At 33.5% G+C, this 16257-nt stretch overlaps 1 protein-coding gene across 1 annotated transcript in view; it reads left to right on the forward strand.

The window, feature by feature from the left end:
* LOC126750148 (anaphase-promoting complex subunit 1) overlaps window positions 1-16257 on the forward strand; it is an 83517-nt gene that overhangs the window by 38245 nt on the left and 29015 nt on the right. The window contains exons 14-18 of the mRNA XM_050459665.1: window positions 1317-1909; window positions 1967-2145; window positions 7404-7554; window positions 7611-7759; window positions 16010-16162. Coding sequence (XP_050315622.1) covers window positions 1317-1909; window positions 1967-2145; window positions 7404-7554; window positions 7611-7759; window positions 16010-16162 — 1225 coding nt within the window. The remainder of the gene's footprint in view (window positions 1-1316; window positions 1910-1966; window positions 2146-7403; window positions 7555-7610; window positions 7760-16009; window positions 16163-16257) is intronic.

The raw sequence follows: 16257 nt of genomic DNA on the forward strand, positions 1-16257 counted from the left end.
TTCTAGTCTTAAAATTTATTATATGTCTATATCCATATAGCATTTTCATTCATCATTTTTATAAAGAGGCGATTTAAGAGATTATTTCTCCTATTTTCTGGACCAAAAAGCAATAATTCAGTCTTGTTCGAGTTAATTTTTAAATTGTGCTCCTTCGAAAATGTAATAATTCTCTCAAAGTCTTGACTTAAGAGCTGAGCCGCTTTTTCTGGGTAGACAGGATCAATAGTTGTGTGTCATCAGCGTTTGACTGAATATGAGAGTGTACACTTGAGAATGTACAACGTATTTGGTTCACTGTTTCTCAAAACCGAATTATTGTGAATTGTCTGTCTGTGTTTATGATAGAATAATATATAAAGTTAATAATTTTTTCTATATAAACCCTTGTTAATTACAAACCCTCATTAAATCATGTATATTTTGATTTTTATAGATGGTTGTACCTATTAATGTGGAAGCACTGTATATAGGAGGAAAATAAAATTCGTAATAGAAAAAAAAGTGTTTTTAACTGAATTTGTTAAGTAAATACATATTAGGATTTATAAGATTCAAGATTATCAGAATAAAAAAAAAATAAATATTTTAAAGTGTATGCATCTATCCCAAGTTAATTGAAATTTTGTCTCGTTTTAGTTGAGGATTACTTTCTTTCATAATTTTTTTTTAATACAAGAAAAATCACAAATCTAACGCAACTATCTTAAATTCTTAATTAAATCTAACTTTCAATTTTTTTATTTGTAAACATAACCTCTCAAAAACTTTCATTGTTTTGTTTCCCTACAATTAGCACAACTGAAATTTGTCAGAGTGACCAACATCGAAAGGACACAATCACGCAAAATGGCGCTCCCCTAGTAGTGGTTATTTACTTTTCATTGAATTGGCAGTCCAGGTATATTTATTAAGTTCGTGGTTCTAAGGCTTAATCTATCTAATAGACGCTACATTTGTAAGTCTTTGATTTTGATTTTTTATTTTCCTCTTTGTTACATATTTTTAAAGTCTCGTTGAGAATAATTAATGACTTTTTTAATTAGTATATGTGCCTTTTGAAATTCACTTGTTTCAAAGAAATAACGCTTTCTGCTTTCGAGATTTAAGATAATTACTGCACTATAGCATAAAAATAGTTTTTCTTTGCGAAAAATTTCGAAAGCTATTCTTTTAAAAAAAAATGGCAATTTTCAGTTTCAGCAACCTTAAATTAGTCTGAAAAATGCTTTTTCGTCCAGGTATATTTTTGTCTAAACTAGTATAATCCATAAAATTCTAATAATAATACAAATTTATGGAAATATTTTTTGTAGAACTGTTCGGTTACGAAGACGACCATTTATTGGATAAAGCGGAGACTCCTGCAGAGAAGAAGCAAAAAACTTCTCTTTTAAGTACAGACGAAGACTGGTTAACGTTATCAAACAAGCTTCATAAAAAAGTTAGCGATCCTTTATCGCTTCTTTTGCAAATTCCCTTTTCTTTAAATCAGCTTCCTGGAAATAAACAAGAAACCAGTTCGAACATTTCAGTTAATCCTAAAGGAATACTTTTTCCTTTCATTCGTTACGTGCAGTTCACTTTACACTTGCTTTATGAAGACTTTAAGCTTAATACGTTACACACAGAATGTTTACTTTCGCTGGCGAGACTGCTTAATAAGTTGGCAAACGACCTCGGTCTAAAAGAATACTCACTGCATTATTGGAAAGATTTTCCCAAGGATATTACGATAGGAGGTCCAAAAATTGATGAAAGTCTATTTAAGTTCATCAATATTTGCCGGGAGTTAAATGACAGGCCTGTCAGCGTCATGGACCATGTGTTTAAATTACTAAGGAATGACATTGTGACGCCTTATCCGTATTTTGCAAATGTTAATGTAAGATCTAGAGATATCGTGCAGGTGAGAAATTATTTTGTAAATAATTATGACTCTTTTATGAGAATAGTATATGTTTAGTTATGTGGAGTGCTTTCACACGCCAACAAAGGAATTCCGTCCGAAATTATGTTAAATAGTTTTATCTTACAAGAACCAACGCAGGCTGTGCATCAGAGAAGTGTATTGATTAATAACAGCCATAGTGCCACGATTGAACAAGTTGTTTTGCTAATGGTTGAAATGAAGATTGATACTAGGTAATTGTTTTTTAAAATTCTCTATACGGAATAATAACCGGTATTTTCATAGACATATAACTAAAAGGGAGACCGAATATTTGCTTTATTTAACATCAGTTAGAGCAGAATAAATCAGCAACAACAATGTATATCGGCATTGGGATAACAAAACCTGCAACCCGGAAAATGTGGGAATTCTCTTCTCTTGAATCTCTTGGATTCAGGTAAAAAATAATATGGAACTTTCTTATAAAAAAAAGTCTTATAGGCCCTCCTTACGAACATACGGCCCCTTAAAAATGCCGCTAAAAAACTGTTTTTTCCTAAATAAATTTTTAAGTACTTGGTATAATGTAATAAAAATTTTAAGTCATCAACACTACTAAGGACATCTTAAAACGGAGCCCTTAAAACACATTTACCTTATTTATTTTATCAGAGGCGGACTAGGTTGTACATTATAATGCTTACAATTTTAACACCCTGTATGATTTGAACTGAAAAAAGAAGACTCTGAAATAATAAACATGGATAGCTTGAACCTTAAACTAAAGAATGTTAAAGGTTCTTTAACCTAAATTAAAGAAAAGGCATTCTTGTTCTTATCAATAAAATGAAGCGTTTAAAAAAAATTAAGGAATCACTATTTTATTTTATTTATAACGAACCATGATATGTTCTTTTTTCAGCGAAGCGAGACTTATTCAAAAAACAGAGAAGTTCCAGTTTAAGTTGTTTAATCTAAAAAAAATACATGTTTTAAAAATGCAGTGTGGTTCTTAAAAAAACATACTGAAAAAGAGTGTAATCAAAAATGTTTTGCAGCTTTTTATCGGCATTTTTTGTTTTTCTAAATCCAGTGCTTTTGCAAACGTTTCTATAGTACGCAATAAACAAATACCTTCCTTTCAAAACTTGCCATTTTTCACATTGTTAATACATTGATCCTTTATTCCGATAATAATTTATTGGTTTTTGGATTTCTTGATGAATTTAATTTGAATTAAGTCGAAATATGGAATTCACGATTATTGAGTATGAAGGTATGCATCTTATGTATGGTCTTGCGTCTTGCAATGCATTGGAAGCAACTGGTAGGTGATTCCACTTATTAAGGTGATATTATTGACTCTTTATTGTATTTAAGTTTTGGGAAAAAAAGTACTGATGCTGGTCAGAGAAGACTACAACTACGTACGGTACAACTGAATGAAAATATTTCGGATGCTCTATCTGATACTCCTTCAACGAGCTTAATACCCCACCTCATTTTAACGTTGTTGTAAGGAACCACCTGAATAAAGTTTTTCCAAACCGTTGGATAGGTAGAGGAGAATACATTGCCTGGCCTTCACGGTTTCCCGATCCAACACCATTGTCACCTCAAAACCTTGATGTAACTTCAACTCCTGTCGATACTCGGGAAGAACTTTTATAGAATTAGGATTCATTGTGATGTAATAAGGAAAAATCCGGGATGGTTATGGCGAGTACAGCAGTCCATGATTCGTCGTACCTGCCAGTGTATCAGACGTGACTCCGTGACGTCAAGTTGAACCTACTTATGAAGTTTTTAATTAATCGTTTTGAATTATTAGCTTTTTTTATTTATTAAATTCTTTTTTTAGATTGTTTTCTCGTTTCAAGGAAAAAAAAACATGTACTTTTTCAGATTAACAGAAAACAACTTAAAATGAAACTTTAAGTTGATCTAAACTAACTCTGTTTGCACTGTCGCATCGCTGAAAAAAAGAACATATTATGGTTCTTTTTAATTAAAATAAAACAGTGATTCTTTAATAATTTTTTTTTCTCCAAAACGGTTCATTTTATTGATAATGAACAAGAGTGCCTGTGTTTCTTTCATTATTTCAGAGTCTTTATCATACAAATGTAAGCATTATAATGTACAACCTAGTCCGCCTCTCGTAAAATAAACAAGGTAAATGTGTTTTAGGGACTTCATTTTAAGAGGTCTTAAAATGGAGATTTTTTTCTTAGTAGTGTTGATCACTTAAAATTTTTATTAACTTATATCAAGTACTTCAAAACTTATACAAGAAAAACCTATTACCAGCGGCGTCTTTAACGGGTATCTTCATAGAGAGAGCCTATAGGAAATTTTTTTAAAGTTCCATATTATTTTTTTATTTTCTACCTGAATCCGAGAGATTTCCCACATTTATCGGGATACCCTGTATAATAAAGTATTATTATAAAACTAAACACCAATTTTCCAATTTCTACTACTACCAAACTAACCCAGGGTTTTTATTACTCCAAGATGTCTTCTTCACACTCGGCATGAATTTCCTCGACCAACAACGATTTTGTTTCTTTCGTGTTTGCCGTCGCGGCTAGTATTATCCTAATGCATGACTTGACTAATACTTGGCAACTTTCTCCCAACTAGATTTCTTGCCTTCATTTATCCAGGTTAGGATTACCTGGATTTCGGGATCTTTTTCTTGGTCTCTCATAGGATCCCGGCGGAATCCATCCAGGAATGCTTGAACTACCAACTGTTCCATGATTCTCTCTGGGACATCTGGATATACCATTCGAACCAAACGTGAAACGTCAGCTTCAAATTCATACAACGACTCCCTTTCCACTGACTTTTGACAGTGATTTTTCAACTACGGTGGTGGTTTCCTGGTGTGATGGGATTTAACGCATCTGCAAATGTCTCACTAGGTGGTCGTAGACTTCTTGTTCTTCGGGAATATTCTTTATAATGGCAGCAGCATTAACTTTCAAGGTTAATGTATGACCTTCCCATTTGCTTTTACAGCCGCTTTAAACTGAGGCTGATAAATATTCCGTGATGTAGTACCATAAAATTGAGTCGGTTTAAGGCGCATTAGCTCAATAGATTCCGTATTGGCACAAACTTCGCTCTTGTCGTCCACTGCTGAAGTTCTTCAGGACAGCTCAATTGTATTGATGTCCAGTTTTGCAACTTTATTTTGAATTTCCTGGTTTCTATGCTCCATCAACGAAAGAATTTCTTAATTTAATCCCATCTTATTTTCTAAAATATTCTCTTCCAACCTGGCACATTACCGATATCTTACATGTAATTTTATAAATTCGTAATTTTTATGTTTCATCAAGATGTTGCTCTACTTTTGTCCGATAGTGTTTTTTTTTTTAATTTTAGTTTTACGTTGAATTTCACTATTTTTAGTACAATTGTCTGTATGAATTGTAATTATACTGAAATTTGGGGTATTTTGACATGTCTTAAATTTAAGAGATAGATTGCTAGCTAGTAACAAATCAAAGTTGTATCACAAAGTTAGCTTGTGCTTTCTTATATGCTGTATTTTTTCTCTAAAAGTGTTACTAGAGTTACTAGAGTTAATTACAAAAATGGGTTGTTTCCGTCTTTTGTTCGTTATGTATGTTTCTTCTCTCTTATATGTTTCCGTTGTTTTTTTTACGAAGTAAACTGGCACAAAAGATTAAATTTTGTGGTACTCGAGTATCACGAGAAGCGCTAGTGCTGTGAGTGTGTTTGGGTGGAGCAATAGGCAAAAGATGGACGTATCTGAGCCTTGTACAGCATTAAAAGCTGTCGCGTTGTACATAACCTTTTCATTTTAAAAAGATCACAAGTTTTTGAGATGTGGCTTTAGCTATTGATACTTGATAGCTAAAGTCTTGATTGATACTTGATTGCACTAAATGATCATGCCAAGACATATTGGTTTGATCCTCCACGCCTAACAAGCAAACTGACGAAGATGAGCAGCAAAGTAACCCCGGATATAATAAGGTTGGGCGGCAGAGGCAACCTTCTTTGTAAACATAGCAGTTTTAGTCTTAACTGCCTTAAACTCAATCAGATTGTACTGTCATCAGTAAAGTTGTAAATTGGATTAGAATTCTTGCTGCGAAGGTCGTTGATAGATTATATCGGGAAGAGGGTAGGTGATTAAATGCATTCCTGGGGACATCAGTGTTCATTTGAAACCTCTGCGACGTGTGTGCATCAACAACCTGGATGGATTGGTTCTCGAGGAAGCTTCCAAAACAAGCAACGACAGTTGGTGACAAACCATAAGGATACAATTTGTTTAAATGTTTTCATGTCAGACCCTATCGAATGCCTTTGAAATTTTCAGAGCTATTGGGCCGAGGCTATCGAGAAATTCACCATATTTCGTGACATTGGGCAATGGATCGCTAGTAGACTTCTTTTCGAAAGCTATACTGACCCTCGCTAATAATGTTGGTGGACGCTGGGTATTTTAAAATTTGTTAGTTGACAAGTTTCTCCATTATCTTGGCAATTGCCTGTACTAAAATAATCAGAAGGTAATTGATGAACACCATCTTTTTTTCCTTTATTGGATATTGGTTGAATCAGCACAAGTTTTTAGTTACTAGAGAAGAGACCTCTTCTGTAAGAACGAGAAGTTCGCACGGTTCGAGAACAGTTTGCATACCGGTGGTGTCAGCACGACGACATACTTTTTTCATAATATAGGCGATATTCCATTAGTGCCAGAGGCCTTATTAATGTTCAAGCCTTTGAGAACTTTTTCAAGATATCTATGACGACAGATTATCTATCTCTGGTATCGAAGAAGCTTTTCTTGGCCGTGTCGGTGGTGTTGTCGTGGTGTAGTCGTGTGGGTCTACGGTAGATTTTGATGCGAAGATCTGGTTCAGCAAGTCTGCCTTTTCCATTGCGGTCATTGCAATGAAACCATTTTGTCTTGTTGTTGCAATGTAACCATCTAGTTAATGGTGGAATTTTTGACCTATAGAAACTTCGACCAACACCTTTTGCTACAAACCAGACCGATCTTTATCCATTTGGGCAATTGAGAAGTTTGTTCTTGACTCTCTCATTATATTTTTCTTCACAGGTCTCTATCGCATGCTTGCACGCATTTTTCAAGGCACCAAAGTTGACAAGATTTGCAGGGCTTGGGCCTTAGTGCAACTTTTATCGAATGACGGTTTGCTATCCTAAGAGACTTATGTTCGGAATATAAGTCTCCATATATAAATTTTGAGACGGGAATAAATATTTTTTGTTCATAGCTTTTCCTTAAGAACCTATAAATGAATAAGGTATTTTATGACAACATGGTAGGCGTTTTTCTTGTTTTTGAATCATGCTTTACTATTATTCTCCTAAAACACATGGTGGTATCAGATTTAGATCACGACTCTATAGTCTCCCATTCGTTATATGTTTCTAGACATTTTATTGCAATTTTCTCTGTTTATTTTTGGCTATATAAATCCTGCCTTTCTAGATACATAGAGACTTTACCCATTGGACTTTATTTTTTACTTTATAATGCCTTATGGAAGTGCAGAGAGAATCCTCCAACTGATTGGCCTTTAGAAGCTTATCATCTACTTTGGAGGGACGATTTAGTGGCTCAAGCACAAAAAATTGAAATGGTATAATTAGCTTTTATAGTCGTTTAAGCTGTTTATTTGAGTTTGTTTTTTTTTAGGAAAAGGATAAACTTTTCCAGGAAAAGATGAATATTTGTTTTCAGTTGCAAGAAACTATGCCAAGTACAAAACAGGAAATTGCCGATTTAGATGGAATGGAAGATATTGATTGTAGTTTAACGAAGATGAGATTTAGCGAAGACACAAGGTATTTATATATGTTACTAATATAAAATTAGATTCCAAATTATGATATGCATAGATAAAATTAGAATTATATATGCATAGACGTTAGTGGGTATAACTCTTATTGGAGTTATACGTTCGTTCGTTCGTTCTTCCTGGTGCCCACCTCCTCTAGGTTTATTCTAACTAGCTTCTGTGCCTGTCTGTGGAGTCTGTACCATTTCCTTTCAAATCCCGTGTTTGGTATGTACTGAATGTAGAGGGATTCTGGTTTGTCTTTGCTAGCATTCCCACACAGATTTTTTCAAGAGAAGTGTAGGTGAAGATTGGTTTACTCGAGGTTTAAAAGAGTCTTCTCTTAATATGAGATGGTTGCACATGCTTAGAAAATACTTTATTTCCTCCTTGACTTTTATAGCATATTATAATAACTATAGATGTGTGTGCAGAAGAACCATCAAGTTTGCCAAGAGGAGATATTTTAATAACCCTTTAAGTGGCGCTAAAAATAAACAGCGTGAGAGTTGGTGTCTTGGGGATTTAACGGGAGCAATGGATCGTATCCATATACATACAAATTTAAAGAAAGACTGATTCATTTAATGATTTTTACATCTCTGTTGCTGCTAATGTGAGACACTCTATGTTATGATCTTCAGATACTGTTGACTAAACACTGTTGACCCATTAAATTTTATGGATAACCCAATCTTTTTTTCTGTTTCCCACTTATACAACGGAAATAATAAGTGTAATGCAAATGATCAAAATAAAAGTTCTTCTGGATGGGATGTGATTTCCATTAAAATTCTGCAAGCACTTCCTGATACTGCTTTGACTGTTTTTTCAGAAACCGTAAATCAAAGTTTTAAGCTGAGTGTGTTTCCTAGTAGTCTTAAATTGTCCACGGTTGTACACATTGTAGGCACAGGCTAGTCTGTTTATTAATGTGATTAATGGCTTTCCCTATAACAAAGTGATTATTACTTGGATTGTTTGTGAACCATTAACATAGTTATAGGATGCCCCGATAAGTACTACTTCAAATCATATATATCCGATGGAGATCAGGAATCCGAGCCTCTATATTCAATTCAACGGCCAGTGTTATTTGAATATTTAGTCTCACCTCTACTACAAGATAGATTCTATCGAGAAGAGGGTAGGTGATTAGACGCATTCCTGAGGACATCATTTGAAACCTCTGCGAGGTGTGTGCAACCTGGATGGATTAGTTCTCGAGGAAGCTTCCAAGACAAACAACGACAGTTGGTGACAAACCATAAGGATATAACTTGTTTAAAGGTTTTCATGCCAGACCCTATCAAATGCATGAAATTTTCAGAGCTATTGGACCGAGGCTATCGAGAAATTCACCGTATTTCGTGACATAGGGCAACGGATCGATAGTAGACTTGTTTTCGAAAGCTATACTGACGCCGGGTATTTTAAAGTCTGTCTTTTACATTGCGGTAATTGCAATGGAACCATCTTGTCTAGTCAATGGTGAAATTTTCGACCTGAAGAAATTTCGACAAACACCTTTTGATACAAACCAGAACTATATTTATCCTCTACTACAAGGCAGAGTAACTTCTGTTTAATAGATGCAACTACTGTATCAAAATAACAAACAAAAGGAATGATAGTACTATCCATGGTACTTGACCTATTTGATGTTGTCAGATTATATAAGCCCTAAGATAGTTATTTATGCTCTTTAAGAAAATTATTTATGCTTGTGTTAAAATAAAAAGGGACCAGCTTGTTAATAGAAGCATGCAATTATTTAGAGGAGTCTTCGATTTCTTATGAACAGTTTTTCTTCATAAGTAGTAATAATGGTTGAAACAACCATTATTAATTATATATATATATATATAATTAATAATGGTTGTTTATATATATATATATATATATATATATATATATATATATATAAACACTAATTTTTAATTTTGTAGTTTTTATCCCATGAATACTACTAAATTTTAAGAAATCTATATCGTTGATATAAATTAAGAACAACAGGGGCCCGAAGATAAAACCTAGTGGTGCTCCAAAAGTTTTACATCACCTTGTTTTCATACAAAGAAATTCTTTAGCGTCCTCAATTTTTTGTGATCTCAATCAAGGTTTATCTTGTGTACTCACTTTACACACTTCCCAGGATGTAAAAAAGTAAGTAAGTTTCACTTTCACTGTGAATTGTTGCAATCGACAAGTTTCCCATTCATAAAAAAGGATCATTTTACACACTTCACCGGGTCGTTAAAGTGCAGAAAATAATTTGGTATTTTTGATTTTTTTTATATTTTCTTCGGTAGTAGAAAAAAAATGGTATGTGACACGTGTTCAAAATCCCCTTATTTTTATTCATGGGAATTGGACAAATTTCCCATTCATGAGAAAGGGATCATTTTACACACTTTTTACATAAATAACTATTTTCTACTCGTGCGTAAATTACTCACTTTACAAACTTTCCAGTTATTTTTCCCGTGTTGAAATACCAGGGTTCTCGGTAACAGCTAATAATACGTTTGTTAGTTTGTCTTCGTTACTTGGTTTTTGTCGGGAGTGCACAGGTTCTTTAACCGCACCGTATTTTTTCAGATTGTGATGCTAGCATATCAAATTTCTCTTCATTCGAAACATTTTTACAAAATAAATTGAAACATGTAAAGTTTACAGTGAAATAATTTATGTCAATGTTAAACCGCAAGCCTACCTATGACTACCATTTTGTTTCCAAAACCTACTTTCTTCTAAGGCATCGAAAATATTTAATAATGCTTAAAAAAGGTCTAAAACATGATTGAACTACAACTTGTGATAAACCGTTGAATTCAGAATTACCTTTAGCACAAGGTTTGTGTCTTCCACTTGTACTATCTCAAAAGGACCTTGAAATCGTTTATCAAGTTTATCCACCGCACTATTATTTTCTATAAACACCTTATCTCCTACCTTATAACTAACATTTTTACAATTTTTATCATACAATTCCTTTTGTTTGTTTTTTGAAGCTATGTGATTTCGAGCATCTAGCTATGCAGTTTGAAGACGAAATTTTAGTTGTTGTGGATAATCGTCAAAATTATAAATTGGTTCTCGATTTGAGTTTAAAATATTTGAAGGAAGTCTACTTGTTTTCCCAAAAACCAACTCATACAGTGTATAACGCGTTGAAGTATTAACCGTATTATTGTATGAAAAACCCCAAAACGGTACCCAATCAGTCCAATTAACACTTTCATTAGAGACACGCATACGAAGAAAAGCAGTTAAAGTTTTATGCGAATTTTCCAGCGCGCCTCAGGTTTCATGATGATAGGCCGTGGAATTGAGATGTTTAATATTTAAAATTTTGCAAGATTTCTAAAAAACTTCCGCTAAAAATTCTAACCCTTGATCGGTAACAACTTCCTAAGGTATACCATATCTCAAAATGAAATTACTGACAAGTGATTGTGCAACCGTTTCCGCTTCTTTGTTAGCCAAAGGATAACCTTCAACGAATTTAGTTAAGTCACATTGCAATGTAAGAATGTACCTATTACCCTGAATATCCGTAGGAAGAGGACCAACCAAATCCAAAAACACTTTTTGAAACGCGGAACTCGCTGTTGTGGTAATCGTCATAGGCTCTTTTGCCATTTTTAAATATTTATGCCTCTGACAATCATCACACCGCCTTACAAATTCTTCTACATCCTTAGGTTGACCTGTCCAAAAATAATATTTCCTAATATTATTATACATTCGTTGAATACTTGCGTGACCTCCCATTGGTAACGTGTGAAAATCATTTAATATTAATTGACGTAATTTTTTATTATCAATTTGCTCTGCACTTTTAATAATACTTATTTTAAGAGACATGTCTTTCAGTAACTTTTTATTGTTTAATGAGTATTTAATAAAATCAGCGCGTTCTACATTTTTTATTATGCATAATTCCGGAATATTATTATCCGCACATATTTGACCCAGTTCCCTCAACGACGTACCTAAGTCAGACGTTTCTCGGGTTTTCTGGTTGCAGAAAATTATTTTTAGAGTCATATCATGTATAAAGTTACTTTGATTGTAATTACTATTATCATTCAATTTAAGTTGATATTTTCGAAATTCTTTTATACCTTCACTCAATCTACCACTCATTCCCTTCAACTCATCAGAATCTAAAATAACCCGTGATAAAGCGTCTGCTGTTACATTTTCTGCGCCTTTTACGTAGTCTATTGAGAAGTCGTACTCTTCTAATATAAGTCGAAATTTCGTTAACCTACTAGATGGGTTTGTCATGTTAAATAAATAAATTAAGGGTCGATGATCCGTTAAAATTTTAAACTTTTTGCCAAACAAATACGGTCTAAAATGCTTAACACCCCAGACAATAGCCATAAGTTCCTTTTCTATAGTACAGTAATTCCTTTCTGCTTTATTAAGAGATCTCGACGCAAATGCTACTGGACCATCGTCTCCATTCGATAAAACTGCCCCTAATGCAAAGACACTAGCATCAGTTCTTAGAATAAACTGATTATTCTCTGAAAAATTTGAATACTGCAGCACTGACGGATTTTTCAATGCATGCCGTAATAATTCAAATGATTTATTGCAGTCCCCAGTTTATAATATCCTTGGGCTAAATCTAAATGGCTAAAATAAATAGCGCCTGATAAAGAGTCCAGAATTTCTGTAATATTAGGCAAAGGAAACTTTTCATCATCCCTAATTTGCCTATTCAACAACCTGAAATCTAATATAACTCTTAATTTTTGACACCGTTGCTGTCTGCTTTTTTGGGTGCTATTAATATTGGTGAAGACCATTCTGAGCGAGTTGCTTCTATAATGTCATTTTTCAACATTTGCTCAATTTGTTCATAACTTTCTTTTGCGCATGCGGTATTCTATATAGTTTCACATACACTGGACTTGCTCCATCTTTTTTTTTGGCTAAAGGTATTTGTCACACTCAGTGGCTCTCCATCCAAATGAAACACATCAGCATATTTTGCACAAATTTTTTCAATTGATAACTTTTCCTCCTTATTAAGTTCTTTTGTATTTATAAAATCCAAAACTTTATCTACTTGACTCACACTTATACTATTTTTCTGAAACTCACATACGTCGTAGCTAAAAAGACTCTCCGTTTTTGGTCGAAAATTTTTTAACCTAACATCTCTCTCATTTATATTTAAAATTTTTGTGGGAGCTTTTTTATCTTTTGGTGCAGCAATACCACTGGCCACCATTACACTCTCACACACTTCTTCATTCAGTATCACACATTCCTCATTCATACTAATAGAACAATACCTTATTACTTCACATCGAGGTGGAATAATAATATAGTCATCTGTTTCTGATTCTAAGGGCACGGTAACTCTAATATTCGATTCTGAATTAAAACTAATTTCAAATTTCTCATAATGTCGACCCGGCAATGCCTTGTATTTTTGTTTTGTTATAAGTATCAACACTACTCCAATTTCTAATATATTCAGCAAAAATGCAACTAATTCTGGTTCCTGTATCAATCAAAAATTTAAACATTCGTTCATCACATCTTGCATATACATAATTTATCCCATTCATACCGAAATTCACATCACATTCACTCTTAGACTCGAAAAAACCTATCTCCACTACTTTCCTCAATTTGTGCTCCCTCAGCAAAGTAGCCTCTATGCATGGTCGTACCTCGACCCCGATTTACTACCGCTGAGCCCCGAGTCATCGAGCGTCCTCGCGACTGTCCTTGAAACCTCGTGTTTTGGTGACGATAATTATTGTTGTTATTATTATGGGAGTTAAAATGTGAATGCGGAGAATTATTATAACTGTAATGGGACTGACGGAAATTATTGTTATTATTAAAATTATTATTAAATCTTCTAGCCTGATTATTAAAATTTGGTCGTGACCTAAATCCACGGTTATTAAAATTTCTTCCTCGTACGTGGTACATAGAATTTTGTGGTGATCTCCCTATCTCAGCTTCTTTTGCGCCCATTATTGCGTCTTTTAAATTTTCATAATTTCTGGCCTTTATAATAGTTCGCAACTCGTCGCTTTTTAAACCATTGGCAAACGAATTAATGGCCAATTTTCCATTCATTGGTTGTAAAATTTGAACTACCCTATCATCGTTATCCGCTTGTGCCAACGTTAAATCAACCAACAATTGTTCTACTATTTTAGCAAATTATTCAATACTCCTATTTTCTTGTCGAAGATTGTGTAGTTGACGTGAAATTGCCGCTGGTGCCTTTCTAGTCAACAAATTGTTTTTCATATCTGTGATTAATTCTTCAACCGTATTATACTGCGTTTTAAGTCGTAATTTAGCACTTCTAGACACCCTTGCTTTCAAAACATACTTAATTAAATGTGATTTCTCACTGGCATCTAGAAAATCGTTATATAAGTCAATAGCTTCAACCAACTTTTTTGTCACGTCTTCCGTACCATCCATACTTGGTAAGAGGGACGCGACTGTTCTTAAATCAAATTTCCCTGAGATGTTTTCCTCGACAATATTACCTACCGGATAAGAAGTTCCTAATGACATATCATAAGTATTACTACCCGAACTAGTAGTACTACCTGGCCTAATTACTTTTACCCAACTTATTAATAATAACCTACTATTTTTTAAAATATTTCTGATAAAACCAATACTATCCTCTATTGAGTGATTCGTTTCAGCCGTTTTAGAATATTTTTCTCCTAACTCTTTAAATTTAAGTTCTAATTTTGCTTAATCTGAAAATAACTTATTAATTCTCTCTGGCTTTCCTCGTCTATATCTTTCGGCTCTTTTTTAATATTATCATAAAATTTACTAAGTATATCCTTTAAATCTAAAAATTTCTTAACAATAGTCATTTATCTAATTTCCTACACAAACATAATAATTAAGATAAAATATAACAACGCAATTTAAACGACTTACTGCTACACTTTTATTCCATTCTGTCCCATTCCTTCACTCCGTAGCCTACAGAAGTTCTTGGCTGGCTCTGATTTTTTTCCAACATCTTCTTGCCTCGTCGCACCAAAACCCATACCACAATGACCAAAATGAGGCAGAAGGCTGCTATGCCCAAAACTTCACTCACAGAAATTCGCGACTTTCCTACAGGAACATCAGCCGTTACGCCACCACTATTACCAGCTTGCCTCATTATCACTTCTTCCTTAGATTGATTATTGCCCATTTTTTAAAAATATGTAATTTTTTGTTGCTCTAATTACAAAACTTATTCATCCTTCCAATACGACTGGCAAGGTCGCCATGTAATATCCAGTTTAAGGGATATTTTAATAACCAGTTCTACGCATGGAAGGAATGAACAAAAAAACACTTTGAGCAACATTCTATTTACTACATTCTATTACAGCGTTCGTAAGTAACTGTCCAATTTCGACCTTTTAATAGTAGCACTCTCCTAGTTCTACTCAAAACTAGTTCACACTAATACACTGGAACCTAATTACCTAAATCATACGATGTATACATTTAAAGATGAAACATGCACACTCAGACATAAACTATCTAAAATATAATAAATAATATTTCATAATAACTATTCCTAAAGTAAACCTATAACAAAAGCTGTCCTACATATTAGGAAATAATTAAATACAATTTGTTTAGACTAATGTTAAAATATGTCCTAGATCTATGTTACATTTATTACTACACCTATTACAATTTGATAGCGTAAAACCAGGTCTGTATTTGAAAAAAAAGTTGATGATGGTGACCCGAAGACGAAACGTCGGATCTAAAATTCAATAACGACATCTTAAAGAGGAAAAAAAGGCTATAAGAAAGTGTTATTTATTTTCAAAAATCTCTTGTAATAAACTCGGCAAGCAGAATATTAATTTTTTTTCGAAAATTCGTTTTTTTTCGGGTATTTCCGGAAAAAAATTAAAAAAAAAAAGGTATACTCGGAATTTTTTTTATTTCAAAGAGGTATATTATTGAGCACCCAAAGCCGCTAAATTCTTTCCATTTAACCAACTTTCTCTTAAGGTTACCGAGATCCCTGTACTGGCCCTCTGTATCTTGGACACGTTGTATAATATGAATCTTGAAATTTAAATTTTATAAGGACTTTTTAATACCTTAACCTTTTTTTATAGTTTCTGTAAATTTCAACCATATTTCCAAAGATAATATCTAATTGCATACAGTCGATATGTTTGTTTAAATAAATATTGATTTTTTTTCTCGACAACATCAGAGTAATGGAAGCCAGAAAAATGCTAGCAAGCTCAAAACCCGTTATGATAACTCTCACGCAAAAACCAGAAGTATCTGACCACGACTTCATTGAGGAACAAGAAAAGCACCTGTATGGAATCTGTATAAGAACTATGGCACTTCCTGTTGGAAGGTAAGAATACATTAAATAGTGGATTCCTAGTTTTTTTGCGTGAAATTACTAGATAAAACTTGACCATGTCTATAGCTTCCTAAATTATTGTTTTT

The sequence above is a fragment of the Anthonomus grandis genome, chromosome 2, assembly GCF_022605725.1.
Source record: "Anthonomus grandis grandis chromosome 2, icAntGran1.3, whole genome shotgun sequence".
Lineage (NCBI taxonomy): Eukaryota > Metazoa > Arthropoda > Insecta > Coleoptera > Curculionidae > Anthonomus > Anthonomus grandis.